Genomic DNA, 16,120 nt, shown 5'->3' with positions numbered 1-16,120 from the left:
GGTTATGTGGTCAGTATCCACTGCTGTGAAGACAGAAGCAAAGAACTCATTCAGCTTCTCTGAAATCTCTGTATTCTCCTTAATAATCCCTTTCACGCCCTCATCATCTAAGGGTCCAACCGTCTCCCTGGCAGGTTTTCTGCTTCTGATGTATTTAAAGAAGTTTGTTATTCCCCTGACACTTCCAGCTATATGCCCCCTCAAACTCTTTTTGCTTCCCTTATTGTCTCCTTGTATTTCTTTTGCCAGCGTTTATGTTCCTTTCTGTTATCTTCAGGACTTCATTTTCAAAACCTTACATTTTCCTTCATGCCATGGATTGGGTGGGGGGATAATCAGGGTGGTTGGTTTTTATTGGACAAATGGCAGGCGATAAAAGGATTGGGCAGCCTTCTCCAGTCTTCTGTTCCCATCTCTGTCTAAGGCAGATTCTAATTTTCCCCACAGACAGTGCAATATCTAGCTTGGCTCCAAGGTGCTGAGTTATAAAAGCAAGATCTTGTTCACTGTACTAACAGTGTGCATGCCTTTCTGCTCCCTCAAACATTTGTATTCAAAGCTGAAGACACCCAAACACCATTCTTTTGCTTTTTCCAAGACATATAGCAAAACAGTTCAGATTAGTACTAGCTGTAACACACAAGCAGGACAAGGTTGTGCCGGAAGCACCTGCCCACCCTGACGTCACAGGATGACATCACAATATGCTGCCAGGGTGTCATTTAATCATGTGAGGTAGGGATGTGCAAATTGTTTCGGGTACAAATCAATTTGTACCCGGATCTAGCCGATTTGGGTGATTTGGAGACAAAACAAATAGATTCGGGTACAAATCAAATCGCGCCTAATTCGATTCGAATCAATTCGAGTTTTGGATCCCTCCAATTAATTCCCCCAGATTCCCAGCTTTCATTTTTTTAAACAAGCTAAGCTCTAGCCCTCATAGAAATGGAGTTATGGAGCAAAATGTGTGGTCACTATTTTTCAAGTGTTTGGATTCTATAATAACTTGCACTCAATGAATCCTTATGAGGATTCATTACACACCTTCATTTCTTCTATTCATTTTGACTGTCTTTTCGACAGTGCCAACTGTCAACTGCCATGTGCCAACTACACCCCACTCCCACCCACAAGGCAGTGGAGTACTACTTAGTTTAAGTTAAGTGCCTAATGGGTAGAGGCTACCATCTAAATTGCAGATGAATTGGGCAAAGGGCTGGTTTTTGGTGAATTGTTGAAGTTTTAGTGTCTTTGGGGTAGATTTGGGGCATAAAGTGGGATGGGGTGGTAGTGCCTAATGGGTGGAAGCTACCACCCAAATTGCAGGGGGGTTGGGCAATGGGCTGATTTTTGGTGAATTGTTGAAGTTCACACGTCTTTTAGGTTTTTCCCCATAAGGTATAATGGAGGTGTATTGCTTCATGTCGGGGGGGAAAGGGGTGGCCTAGAGTGGTGCAGGGTTGGTGGTAGTGCCCAAGGGGGGCAAGGAAGCTACCAAAGTTTTTTCAAAGGATTGGGCAGAGAGCTGATTTGTTGAAGTTTACACATCTTTAAGGTTTTTCTCCATAGGGAATCATGTAAGTTTCAGCAGCCCCATAACTGCACTTGGGGGGGGGGAGGGGGCACGCGCTGGGGTGGCCCAGAGTGAGTGGCAGTGTAGTGAAGAGAGGGCCAGCCACCCCCATGGGTTTCTAACCCATGTGGTGCAGGGTTCTGTTTCTGAGGTGTTCTGAGTATAGATTCTCTGGTAGCAAATGAGATTTTCAATACAAACCATGAATCCACTCTCATTTGCTATCAGAGAATCCACACTCAGAACACCACAGAAACAACAGAACCCTGTACCCAATGGGTTAGAAACACATGGGGGTGGCTGGCACTCTCTGTTCACTACACCGCTGCTCACTCTGGACCACCCCAGCGCCCCCCCAAGTGCAGTTATGGGGCTGCTGAAACCTACATGATTCCCTATGGAGAAAAACCTTAAAGATGTGTAAACTTCAACAAATCACCAAAAATCAGCCCTTTGCCCAATTCCTCTGCAGTTTGGGTGGTAGCTTCCACCCATTAGGCACTACCACCCCACCCCACCCCACTCCTTTGGCCCTTGGGCCTGTGTTTTTTTTTTTTTTTTTTTTTGTCAAAATCGATTCAGATTAATTTGGATCCAAATCAAATCTGGGGTGATTCAGACGGGTCAGATTTGGACCCAAATACAAATCAGGGGTGTTTCGATTCAGATTTGAATTGAAACACCAAAAATTCAAAATGCACACCCCTAATGTGAGGGGCCATTTATCTGAATCGTTCCTCTATATACACACACACACACACACACACACACCCCAAAGGTGTGTGCGCACACTCCAAAAACATGTGGACAATTCAAGTTAACACTCTCCCTCACAGGAGTAAAGGATATCCCACAAGCACATCAGGACATCCTTCTGTGACATCAGTGCAAGCTCATCCTTATTGCATGCTGCAGCACGTGTTTCAAAAGCCCCCAGAGTCCCAATGCCTGAGTGCACTTAATAGTCCTATTCAAACATGTTATGCATGTGTTCAGGTTTCTGTGTGTGAATGACTAAGTACATTCATTTTACAAGTGAATCTGGGTAAGGCCCTCTGAATAGGTTAAAGATAGAAATGTGCATTGTGCACTGATGTGTGTGTTGAATGTGTGAACAGTTTACATGCATTCAGATCTGAATACAGGTTCACTGTACACAGATTGCACATGCGTTGAACCCAACACTTGTATAGGGTTAAATTCAATAGAACACATGTACACATTCATGAAAATAGTGACAGGTATGTAAAAACCATTTCCTCTATTTTCACATGCTTCCCTTACTAACTCTTCAGCTAGGAGAAGTAAACTAAGCTGAAGACTTGCTGCAAAAATCCCGCTTGGGGTAGGGTGGGTGGTGGACCAGATCATTATCACATTAGGACTACTACCTGGTTTCCGCAGGAACAAGCAGAAGCCACTTTAATACATTCAGAGTGGCAAAGAATCATATAGAGCAAATACTGTACAATCTCAAGCAGCAAGCAATGTCATAAACATGCTGCCACATGAAATTTAGTTCAGGTGAAGGGAACACGAACACACACATACACACACACACACACACACACCCTAGAAACTGGCTATGTGAATGACACAAATTGCTTGTAATGTTCCTGGACTTGATAGGACTATAAATATTCATCTGCATTACAAGCAAAAAAGACAAGACAGATTATGTCTCATAGACTTAATGGCAATGCATTTCATCATTAAATCCCCCTAGACTGAAGTAACAGGCACAACCTAGGAAACAGGAAACCTTGCAGTTATTGCTCATGGTTCAGTCAAATGCAGTTAACACGACTAGGTTGCTTTTCCAAAAGGTGTCAGAGCAGCTTTCACAGAATAAAAGCCACCAGATTAATGCAGCCAACTTACCAGGAAGGCAGCCAAGAAAATGATGGAACCACTGTTCCCTCTAAGGTGTGTGCACACTCACAGGTTTTTGGATGTCTGCTCAGTTCATTTTCGATCCCGCTCAGGTTGAATCAGGAAGGCCCCGTTCTGAATGCATGTGCGCACACACTGCCTTGATACTGCCACCCAGAACAAAATTTATTCCACACAGAGATGAAAATAATTAGAGAGACCACTGGTTGGAACACACAAGTTTTGTATCCCTTACAAGTGTGAGGGGTGGGTGGGGAGGGAGAGAGATGCCCCCCACCTGCTTTGTATTTTTAATTTTTGCAGAAATGTATAACACACATTACAAAGAACAGATAGAAGAACTCAGCTCAAGAACATACATAACACCATCTTTAGCCTACTTTCCAGTAGGCTTATGAAATCATCTGGCTTTCTGTGTGTGTCCGTCCATGTGCTGCCCCCACGCCATCAACTTCTAAACGCCTGGACCAATATGAACCAAATCAGGTACAGTTGAAGGGACACATAGGGACACCTCAACAGAGTAGTTTGTGATAATAAATAAGTAAATAAATGATGTCATCCACCCCAATCCAAGATGGTGGACAGCTGAACATTTGAGGTGCAAGAGATCTAACTTGCGGACCTTGATTTGAACCAAATTTAGTCAAATTGTGGAGACAGTAAAAGGAAAGTAGGCTGATTAGTTCTCACTAGAATAACTTGTTCATTATTGTTGAGAGGTGCTTCTTGCCATCTCCACAGCTGAATCATTCTAGAACCCAAGACCTGCTCCCAACCTTTAGAAATTGAGCATTTTGGCCAATATAGGGAGAGGTTTAGGCAATTCCTCCTAGGCCATGAAGGACTTTAAAAAGATCAATACCAGCACCTTGAATTGAGCCCAAAAGCTCACAGGTGGTCAATGCAACTGGCCTAGCACAGGGCCAATATGAGCATGCCACCTGTCAGAAGAGCAGCAGCATTTTGCTCAGCTGTAACATTTGAGCCAACATGAACAGCAGCTCTATGTTACAGTAGACATGCCTGAAAATTACAACTCAGATCAGCACACCAAAGCGCTCTCTGTCTAGAACAGACAGAGCCTATTCAACAAATGCAGATGGTAATAAGCATCTCTAGCCACAGCTGTTTGTTGATTTTAGGGATTAATATCCCACTTCTCTTAGAACTAGTTTCAAAATATACTTGGGACAAGCCTGTTTTTTTGGTGGTGGGGGGAGCAAATGGTGAGTCAAAACATTCCTAGAACCATCTGATCAGTAGCAAATAAAGCTACCCCTTATGTCAGAAGAATCTTCTATATATTTAATACTCTAAGGTGTACCCGTGGCTAATCCCATGTGTGGCAGCTCTTGTGAGAATTTGCAAGCAGAAGCACCTGATCGGGCAGTGGGGATTCCATATGCAGAAAGGGAGGAGGAGCCTGTGATGGTTAAGGTCAGTTGGAATGCAACTGTTACTGGTTGGAAGATGTCCTTGATTGTAGTGGAAAGGGATATGAATATATAGAGATGGATAGAAGGCAGGGGTCTGCAAAGAGAGGAGTCATGAGGGAGGAAAGAGCCCCTTCAGGAGAAGGAGGTTGCCGCTGTGTGAATTAGATGAGGAGACAAGATGAACAAGATCTGTTAACTCAGGGGAGGGAGGGAGAGGAGAAACATGGAGAGGGAAGAAAGAGCAGGGAAGAGCAAGTGGAGGAGAGAGAAAGAAGGGAGAGGGAAGAGAGACTGATGGAAGGGTGAGGGACGGGCCCGAGCCTGTCAGCAGCCTCAGGGGAATGAGTGGCCATGGTGGCACCAGCAGCAAGGAAGGGTCCAGTCAACCACTGCTGCTGCTAGGAGCTACCAAGGCCATTGTCAGAAGGAGGCAGGAAGGCAAGGGACGGGCCAAGGCCTGTCAGCCGCCTGAGGGAAACGAGTGGCCATGGTGGTGGTGGCTGCAAGGAAGTTCCTCCTGTGGGGAGGAGCAGGAGCGGGACTCAGATGAAGTCAGGGCGGTCTCTGGGGATAGGAGGCTGCAGCTTGGCCAACAGGCACCAGCAACGCTGTAGCCACAACCATGAGAGGTGAGGAGAATGGAGTAAAGGGATGGAGGAGTGACCAAGAGGGGTGAGGGGGATGGAAGCAACAGGATGGAGGAGGAGGAGCAGGAGTGCAGCTCAGGTGAGGGCGGAGAGATCTCTGAGGTGAGGGGGGCTGTGGCAGGGGGTGAAGGGAGCAATCAAGTACTAGCGCACAGATACTCTGCGCAGGTTTAGTATTAATTCATTTGAGGCTTTGAGCATACCCTACCAGCATCACTGCCATCTTGTCCAGACCGGGGGTGGGGGGCTGGAGCACCTTCCTTATGAGGTAAATCTATATCTGTGGCTTTTTAATTTAGAAAAACAGCTAGGGTTAGGGTTAGGGTTAATACCTTCCTCACTCAGTATTGTCTACACAGACTGGCAGCAGCTTCTCCAAGGTTGCAGGCAGGAGTTTCCCTCTGTCCTATCTTAGAGATGCCAGGGAGTGAACTTGGAACCTTCTGCACACAAGTGCTCTTCCCAGAGTGGCCCATCCCCTAAGGGGAATATCTTATAGTGCTCATGCATGTAGTCTCCCACTCAAATGCAAACCAGGGGACACCTTGCTTAGTAAAGGGAACAATTCATTCTTGCTACTCCAAGACCAGCGACTCTCAATGTTGGGTCCCCGGATGCTATTGGACTTCAACTCCCATAATTCCCAACCAAAGGCCACTGGGACTGGGGATTATGGGAGCTGAAGTCCAATAAAATTTGGAGACCCAACACTGAGAATCCCTGCCTTAGACCACGAGTGACATGGAGGTTCATAAATTTATGCATTGTGCAAAAGAAACAGAGAGACATTTTCCCTTCCTCTCCTATCACAAATGAAACCAACTGGCAGGACCTTAAGGATGGACAAAAAAGTACTTCTGCACAAAACAATTTGTAGAGTTCACTGTCATGTACAACATATGGTGTCTGTCATATATTCTGATGGCTGTAAAAAGGGGTGAAGACAAATTCATGGAGGACAGGTCAGGATTGTGACATGCTACCTCAAGGTGCAGAGGCAGTATGCCAAGCATACTATGCTTCTGTATATCAGATTCTGAGAAGCAACAGTTGGAGGGAGCGATTTGCCTCTATGTTCCACTTCTGGGCTCCCCAGGAGCATTTAGTTCAGCCACGGTGGGAAACAGAAAGCAGGACCTATGTTTCAGTTCAGCAAGGCTCAATTTTAAGTCTTCCACAAATCTAAGAGAGTACCCACCCACCCAAAAACCAAACCTCTCAACATCATGCTCCCCACAGCAAAAATACAATCTTGCCCTCATTCTAACATTAAAATGGTGTGGGTACAATATAATAATAATCTGTATGTAGACAGCTTACTAAAGTTTCAAAACTCTTCAAATGCATTCTCAATAATATTCGCAAACTTCTATGATTTTAACAGCCAATTGTTAAGGGATGGTAAGGAGCAACTTAGACAGCACAAGTTTCTCTCTCTCCCCCTCCCCACTAGCAATCTGATAGAAAGAGTCCAAGGAATAAGTGCAAATGCAGGCCAATTGTATAAAGTAGTTTTTTCTGCAGCTGGGCCCTTCTCTACAGGTTTTGAAGGAAGAGAAAGAGCTGGCATGATACAGGACCAATCTGGGCTATCCTCACCCACACACAACATGGGACAAAAGCATGCACATCTCACCCTTTGTTTGCCCCCTGTTGCACATGATCATGTGGCTGAAGGATGGTATGCAGGATACGCACACTCACATCCTGCATCAAGTGGCAAGGACCAGTCCATATTTTGTCTGAAATGGCCTGTACATGTCTGAGAAAGTTTGCTGAACAAGAGCCAGCAAGAGAGAACGAGTGGAGGAGTTTAAAGGAGCAGGAGACCTTTGGATAGTTGAGTTTGAAGATCTAAGGGCAGAACAATGATAAAATGATTCCATGGAAGGCTTTAAAGGCAAAGACAGAGAGCTTGTACTAGAGAAGGAACAAGACAGGAAGCCTGGAGAGGCATCACGTGGTCCAAACAGCAAGGGAGGCAAATTATTTTGGCAGCAGTTCTAGACAGGGGCAAGAGCTGAAGTGCAACAAAACAAAGTCAGAAGCCCAGGTTGGACAATACTTCATCTGCCTGACTGATCACATGCTTTGAGAATGTGCACACACTGTAAACACACATGCCTTTTGCCTCTCCAGGAACATAGAGGCACCTTTTCCTAATTGCATGGTGGGGGTGGGGGCATATTTCATCCAAACTATGCTTTTATACAGGCCAGAAATACTTGTTTAAACTAATGTTTTTAGTGTAGAGGGCTAACTGCCTACCCTGCCATGCAATCAGAGCATGCCCTCATCACTTATGGTAAGCCAGATGAATGCAATATGATCCGAACCAGCCCAGGGAAAAGGTTGCAGTGGTTAAGGTGGGATGTGACCAGAGTATAAACTAGAATCTTAACCAAAAGGAAGGGCCAGAGTTTTGCTATCTTATTGGAAAGAGCAATATGACTGACTACATTTGGGGAGCCATGAGTCAAAGATCAAGTCAAAGCTTCATGCCTGGTTCATAGGGTAAATGGCAGAAAGTGATCTCTATCTAGGGGAGGCTGGTAGGGTGGGTGGAGAAGATTAGAAGCACAGTCTTGGATATGGAGAATGTGCATATCTGTTAACAGAGCAAAGAGGCACCTTTTTAAAGTGGCGATTCTCTTTATTGAGCAGGGGGAGAGCAACTGGCCCTATCCATCCCCTGCAAAGCATCCCTCCAGTGGCTGTTGCTGGTGTCTATCTTATGTTTCTTTTTCAGACTGTGAGCCCTTTGGGGACAGGGAGCCATTTTATTTATTTATATGTAAACCACTTTGGGAACTTTTGTTGCAAAGCGGTATATAAATATTCATCGTATTCATATTTGTAATTTGAAATGGCAACAACATAAAACAGAAGTAATGGGTGAATGGAAATGCAGAATTGTAGGCAAGGAAAAATATTGGGATGGAAAGATAAAGCTGGGTGTAGTCAGACGTAGGAAACACTGATTGATATGGATTGAGATCACCCAGGGAGATAAAGATTGTGCAGAGAGAACAGCAGAGGGCCAACAATGGCTCTCTGACAAGCTCCAACCAAGACAAGAAAGCTAAGAAGGTGTTTTCTCCCATGGAAATACTGAGTGAGTGATTTGACAGGTAGGATGAGAAGCAGCCAAGTGAGAACACAATCACAGATGCTTAAGGCACAGAGGGAGTCAAGCACAAGTGTGGTCAACAGTAGCAGAAAAGTCAAAGAGGAGGAGAACAGAGTAGAGGTGTCTGAATTTGACAGTGAAAGGATCAGCCATTAATTTAGGGAGGGTGGGCAGTGGAGTGCAGAGAGCGAAAGCCAGATTACCTCCTGAGACAGGAGCAAGCAGAACATGCCAGGAGTTATTTAGTGGCATCTATGTGCACAGCACTTAACAAAAATGCAAAGAATTTTTCCCTGCCTGTGGAGTTTACATCTAAAGATTAGCACAAGGGAGACAGTAAGGGGAGAAAATATCCAATAGAAAGCCTAAACTCTGTGCCTGTTCAACAGGGCAGATGGTGAGGTTGTCAATGAATATAGAGAAGACAGCTTCAGAAGAAAAGAAGTTTAGTCCTAGATATACCGAGTGAAACATCCAAGTGGAAACAAAGAGAAATGATTAAGTGCCGTCAAGTCATTGTCAACTCTTAGTGACCACATAGATAGATTCTATCCAAGATGATCTGTCTTCAACTTGGCCTTTAAGGTCTCTCAGTATTGCATTCATTGCTGTCGTAATCAAGTCCATTGACCTTGATGCTGGTCGTCCTCTTCTTCTCTTTCCTTCAGCTTTTGTCAGCATTAGGTACTTCTCAAGGGAACTGGTTTTTCGCATAATGTGTATAATATAATAATATAGTATAGTATAATATTTTGAGCCTGGTCATTTGTGCCTCGACTAAAAATTCTGGATTGATTTGTTCTATGATCCATTTATTTGTTTTCCTGGCTGTTTTGAACTTTGGTGCTAGAGAAGACTTTTTAGGATACCTTGAACAAAGAGAAATACCATAATCTAATTTAGGAAACAGGGTGGGGGCTTCTTTTTCTACTGTTCCAAAGCCTAAGGCACCTTGGTCAAGCATGGCCAAATCAACAAGCCCTGCATCTCCTTTTCCTGCTTTGGGGCAAGAAAGCAGAGCAGGGGGCTTAGGCCAAGCCTATAAAAGGGAGTGGAGTGGCTGCTTAAAAATCATGGAGAGAGCCACAGGTGAGATGGCATCCAGCAGTCAGGACATCTATTGCTGTTAACACTTGCAGTCTACAGTCATGTATGTTTTTCTCATCCCCGGTGTTCAGTGAAACTCTAGCCTGTGTAACCCTCTCAGTCTGAGAAATATTGCAATAGTATGTGTACATCACTAAGAAGCCTGACAGTATAGCATATAGTATTCAAGTCTTTCATCTGCAATTGCATTTACCACTACATCTCTCTCTGCCAAAGTACTATGATAAATTACTATGTATTGAAAATGTATGCCTTATTTTTCCCTACAAGACGGTAAAAACATCCTTCCTTCCCGAATTTATACTAGAATAGATCTTTAATTTATGATATGTGCAGTCTTTTTAAAAAATCACCATATACCCAGGAAAGCTGCAATCTGCTTGATATTCCATTGTTGCTGCATGTAATGAGGCACTTTCCTTCGACACTTTCTGAAATTAACCATTGATCAATCTGCACTTATGCCCTAGAGTGCCTTTCAAACTTTCTATCTAAAGGAAAACTTTCAAGACAGACTTGTGTATGAAGGAATCCGGAGAGACTTCTACAGATCCTCAGCATCTCTCAGAATACTAAGCCTTGTTTAGGGTGCATAACTACTTTATGTGGGGCAATGGTCAAGAGCTTTGGCCCTCACTGTTGTCCCACTTAAGAGTTCAACCTAGAGTACACCCTCCTGTTGCTGGGATTTGCACAGGATGACAGCAAACCAACTGTCTTATCAGAAATCCTATCCACCATTATTGATTGTACCATCAAGAAACTCCACAATAAGCTTCCAAGTAATCCTGGGGCTCCCCAAGACAGTTTGAAAACCACTCCTGTAGCACAATCAGACTATACCTACATATCTATAGCTGATTAATTTATTTATGCACACACACACTTACCTCATCCTCTCTCATCAGGCACCACAGGGCTCTAGAATTTTGTCATCACACCAGAACCCAGGTTCCTCCTGGTCAGGGAAATCAGATGAGACCTGTTGCTTTCCATCGGTATGTTCAACTCATCTCTTCGGGGGGGGGGGGTCACAAGGCAACTTCTGGACCACAGACCAATAGTCTACCTTCCTGCCAGTTGCCTATCGATCTGTCCTAAGGACTTGCCAACCCTTGGACATGAGCATTGGACGCCTTTACCATCTCTTTCTGCTACTTAGATTGTAAGCACCTGAAGGACAACTTGCTTGTTCACTTAAGTTGCACTTGAATGCCCCACTTACTGATGGCGCTTCATGAAAAAGCAGCAAGAGCTGTTTCAATCACAACAAAGGATGCAAAGGAAAACCATGGGCTGTTGAGTCAAATCAGGCAATTAGATCCCCATTTCTCTCAGCACCACCAGCTTCTACATGGATATGTAGTGCTCTGAAGGGAAGGCATGCAAACCCCCTTCTAGTCACACTCATCTCCCAAGACAGACGGCTCTCCACATAGCCCTAAGCTTAAGCTTAAAAGGAAGGATTCCTACTTAGATGCTCAGCAATAACCTCACAGATGATAGCTGTACTCCACTGACTCTTCAGCTAAGCAAAGACCAACAATCTAGTCCTACAAGTTCTTCCCCCACTGAATAGGATTGCTACTGCAACCACCAATCAGGCCATTTATGACTAATTTAGCATCAACTCCTGCTTCTCATCTCCAGGACTGTTCACATACCCACAGGTATGTGCTGCATGATATTCAGAAAACATATCAAAATGGCAAGATATGTTAAGCTGACATATACACAGCTTCATTTAAGGATTTAGTTTCTCCCAAATCCTCAGTCCTAATTATCAGTGAAAATTCCCCGAACCAAAGAATACAGCCTGCACGCACAACACAGACTTCTACATGTGGATCTGTAGTAGTGGGCATGTAATAGCAGGGTCATGCTTAAGCTGTGATTTCATGGAAGCACAGAAGAGGCAGAATGTGTTATTAAGTACAGAATTCAGATTCCTGAGAATGTCAGATTTCATTTTTCAAGGAAAGCAGGTGTCTAGCTTTGTGGCTGCAAAAAAGACACTTGGAAGCTGTAAGCACATCCTGCTGAAAACTCAGAAGCTGAGTAAATCTTAGAGAGGCTGCGGACAGAATTTCAGAGCCCTCCATGGCCCCATAACTAGCAAATCCAGGAAGATTACATAGAACGGTGAAGGGGTGTGTGTGTTTATACACAAGTTTACTCACATTGCGTAATTTATACAGGCTATGAAATTCAGCCTTTCTTGGCATGGAGTTCAGATTTTCTTTTTAAGCAAGAAATACAGTGCATAAGGAGCACATCTAGCAAACTAATAATGCACATAGAATACCAGATTGTTCCCCCTTCACATCTCCATATGCTTGTCCGCAGACACAGAAACCAGAGTAATGCCTTCTGCTGTTTTCATTCTCTGGAGCAGGGCCTTGTTTCTGAGCTGTGTGTTTGGGAGAGTCTGAAGATAAACATCTCACTTCACTTGAAATAGCTGTATTCCAAACTTTATTTAGAAAGCAGTTCACAAAACCTGACATCACTACCACACTGAGAATGAAAAACAAAGCAACATATGGTGAGAGGGAGATTATGGATTAGCTAATTAAATGATGTTACTCAAATCCACATGATCCGTTTGTTTTTGGGGACAGGGGCCACCCAGTAGCTACCTCTAAGAGAACCAGGCTAAGATACACTAAATGAGTTAGCTACTACAGACCATTTACTATCTCCAAGGTGTGTGTGCACACACATAAACACAGGCACAGAATTTAACTGAACTGGCAGCAAGCTCAATACCCAGTAGATACCACTTTCATGCTTCAGTCTCAGAACTGATCTCTCCTTTTATTCACAGCAATCAAGGTAATTCAATTACTCAAGACAGATAGAAGGAACTGCCCAGTACAATGCTTGGTATCTTTCAGCAAGTCAAGGAGCTAATTAAGATGGCACAGCAAGTTAATACTCTTGACATTTTATTTAGGATGCAAATCAACAGCGTTTGGTGGCAGTTGCAGCAGCAGTAGTAGTAACCAAGCAGCCCCAGACAGGCTGTGTCTGAGGACAGGGAGTCCGTTCACATGAACATGGACCTCTACACACAATGAAGGTGTAGACACGTGCCTGACACATGCCTGCCATGACATCATTAAAGGATGTGCCAACATATTCTCAGCACACTCTGTAAGCACATGTAATGGGTGATCATCAGAATTGCCCCTCTACAAGTGCTCCAAAACCCTGGGTTTTTTGCCCATCAGAGGGTAGGGGTGGGCCAAGTGTGGGGGAGATGGGAAAAGCTTTGGGGACCCTATATCTTTTCCCTTGGGTGAAGAACCAGCTTGGGGAGGACAAAGCTGAAATGCCAGCATTGAAGGGGAAGTTAGGCAGTCACGCCCCACTTGCCCTTCCTTGCCTCAGATCTGCCATATTTGCTTTTTGTCTCTCTCTCACTCCCCCCCCCCCCCACACACACACGAAGAGTCATGGAATTCCACAGTAGTTTGAGCTCCAGACTCCTACATGTTTAGTTTTGTAGTTTTGGCCACTGAGAAGCAGCAGAGTTACTTATCAACCTCCACATCCACCTCCACCTCCGATTCTTCAATCTTGACAATCAAGAACATATCATTTTTAGTTGAACTTTTAAAATCTTAGTTGTGTTCTTAACATCAGACTTTCCTGCCACTTACATAATAAACATTTTAATTTGCTTTTTTAAAAAAAGGTTAAGTACCATCTATGATGAGATCAGCATATAAAGTCATAATTGAGAGTCATTCAGAACACTCAATTAACCATGTATGAAGTCTGCATCTTCTTCAGATCATGTTGGAAGCATTTAACTGAAAACTGCAGATTCTTCAAATTCTACTTATTTAAACTTAAAGTAATAAACAGATACATATAGATACTTTGAATTCATGAAAGCCAAAAATATACCCAACCACTTTAATGTAGAAATAAGAGTGAACACACACACAGGTTTCATATGAGGAGTTCAAGACTACTGGGGTGAGGGGAAGGGGTATCACTAAAATAATCTTTAATGTCTATTCATGCCAACTGAAAAGGCTCTGACACCTGGATCCAGCGAGTGGTCCAAGGCACACCCAATGCTGCAACTTTACTGATCAGATTCTGGTTGTTTAAGTTTTGTAATCAGAATGAAAGACTCTGGGACCCTGTCCAGGAAGATATAATGGTGAAGACATCTTGTGTGGTGAAAGAGGATTGAACCTGCATTGTGGAATGTGTTTTCAGGGCAGAAAGTGTACATTCAAAACCACTCCCACCACAGTTAGATTGTTCAGTCTGGTTCAAATCCTTAGAATAATAAGTGTATTTTAAAAGATTCACCCCTGTACAAGGAGAGTGGGTCATCCCTAGAAGGTGCAAAAAGTTCTGAGGGGCTCCACTAGTTCAGGAAGTTTGAGAAATATTACCCAGCTCCATAAAAGCTGTAACAAATATAATACATCTAGCAGATGAGGGGTGGTAACTCCCAGTGGCATATAGTTTGATTTCAACCTGGTCAACAAGGGGAAACTTTGACATGTTTCTACACACACTCACTAGTCTTGCAATACAAACTTGCTATGTCAAGTGTCCATTTTTCAGGACAATTTAATATCAGGCACTTACCTTGAGGAAAATAGTTCGGTTGCACTAAATAGAGGAAAGCATGGACTATTCGGAACAAAATTCCTATTGCTCCAGGTTCATAGTATGCGTTGGTATCGTACGTCTTTGCAGGGACAAACCCAAAATCCAGAGCTTCAGAAGGCGGCTGGTATAAAGGCTGCACTTCGGACACAGTACTCCCACAGAGCAACAACAGGAACAGTAAACACAGTTCCCCAGCCATGGCTGCCCAAAATTCATAAGATGAGGTAGAAGGGCGAGAGGGGAATAAAGACTTCAGCACATTAAAAAAATATGTGTGTGTATTTTGCAGCAATGAGATCTGTCAAGTGGAACAAGACCGTCTCCTCAATGCTTTGCTTACTCCAGACCGTGCGCTCACTTCTGAAAGCTTTTTTGGCAGGTCTTCACAGAATGCAGTTAGTGCTCCATCTCTGGCAAAGAAAGAAAACAGCTGTTTAATAAGTGTCATCTCACCCCACAAAGGAGCTTAACAACAGTGTGAAATGCATGCAGTTGCCTGTGAAATGTTAACACATGCTACCTTGCTGGCAAGCTATGCAGATAGAACAGACCTGTGCACATCGTAGAAACTGTTCCCTATTAAGAAGGGAGGAAAAATTGTTAACTCTTCCATGCAATGCTGCATCTTTCAAAGAGAAGCAGAATTTTAAAAATACTTGTCACTCGTATTCTTAATAAAGAATAATTTTAGTAGAGATTGTGTTTAGTAGGGACTTCACTGCACACAGATCCACACTCCTAGATGAACAAATGCTCTTTGCAACACGAAAGCTGCTGCACCTACAGTACATCTCTCATCTGTAGCTCTGCTTTTACACACACATTTGGCCCAACACAGAGAGAGCGAGCCCAGGGTGTGTATGGGATGGAGCCACTCTGGGAAGAGCAGAAGGTTTCAGGTTCCCTCCCTAGAATCTCCAAGACAGGGCTGAGCGAGAATCTTGCCTGCAGCCTTGGAGAAGCCACTGTAGGTCTATGTAGACAATACTTAGCTAGATAGACCAATGGTCTGACTCGGTATATGGCAGCTTCCTATGTTCCTATGCCAAGGAACCCTTGCATGCTTGCCATGCAACCCTTGTCCATTGCAAAGGATTCTGAGGCTTTCTTTTTTTTTTTTTAGGGCACACACTCAAATCACATGGACAGTGGTTGTGCAACTACAAATGAGATTTACTGATCTTACTCATGAGGTTTCCTATTTATCTTCCACCTTGTTGCATTAATCCAAACATCAAAGCAGGCATAAACATCCTTCAAAGGACATTTCTGTCACATCCTTATAATATTTTGATCAAAAAATGCATCAATCTAGGTGGCCCCTAGAAATAGCCCTACCAAAAATATAAGCCAGTTGAAGACACCTAGTCATTGCATTTTATTTTCAAGCAACATAATTTCTTATTAACATCATACTGAGACAAGAGAAACCTTCTGCCCTCAGTCGTACTACCAGCCCCAAGATCTCTTAGGCTGGGTTCAGAAGCAGCACAAAACCATGGCTTGTGCTAATTAGCTAACAACTTACACCATGATTTGAGACTCCAGATGTACAGTCGGCAAACCACAGTTTTATCTGCTTGTGCTTCTCATCAGCTCAGTAGTTAGACTTCTAAGCTCACTCTTGTTTCCATGGAACAGCAGTTTCTTGATGGTCCCAACTGTGGTTTGTCAGTCGTCTGTGAAC

At 43.7% G+C, this 16,120-nt stretch overlaps 1 protein-coding gene across 17 annotated transcripts in view; it reads right to left on the bottom strand.

Annotated features, from left to right (window-relative positions):
• Positions 1–16,120, bottom strand: part of PROM1 (prominin 1) — a 129,879-nt gene that overhangs the window by 97,720 nt on the left and 16,039 nt on the right. For all 17 annotated transcript variants that reach the window (XR_008308221.1, XR_008308222.1, XM_053254110.1 and 14 more), the window contains exon 3: positions 14,410–14,843. Coding sequence is in view for 15 of the 17 variants with exons in the window: in XM_053254110.1 (XP_053110085.1) it covers positions 14,410–14,632 (223 nt within the window). In the remaining 2 variants the exon portion in view is untranslated. The remainder of the gene's footprint in view (positions 1–14,409; positions 14,844–16,120) is intronic.

This window comes from Hemicordylus capensis, chromosome 5 (assembly GCF_027244095.1).
Source record: "Hemicordylus capensis ecotype Gifberg chromosome 5, rHemCap1.1.pri, whole genome shotgun sequence".
Lineage (NCBI taxonomy): Eukaryota > Metazoa > Chordata > Lepidosauria > Squamata > Cordylidae > Hemicordylus > Hemicordylus capensis.
This window is presented reverse-complemented; position numbering and strand designations above follow the sequence as displayed.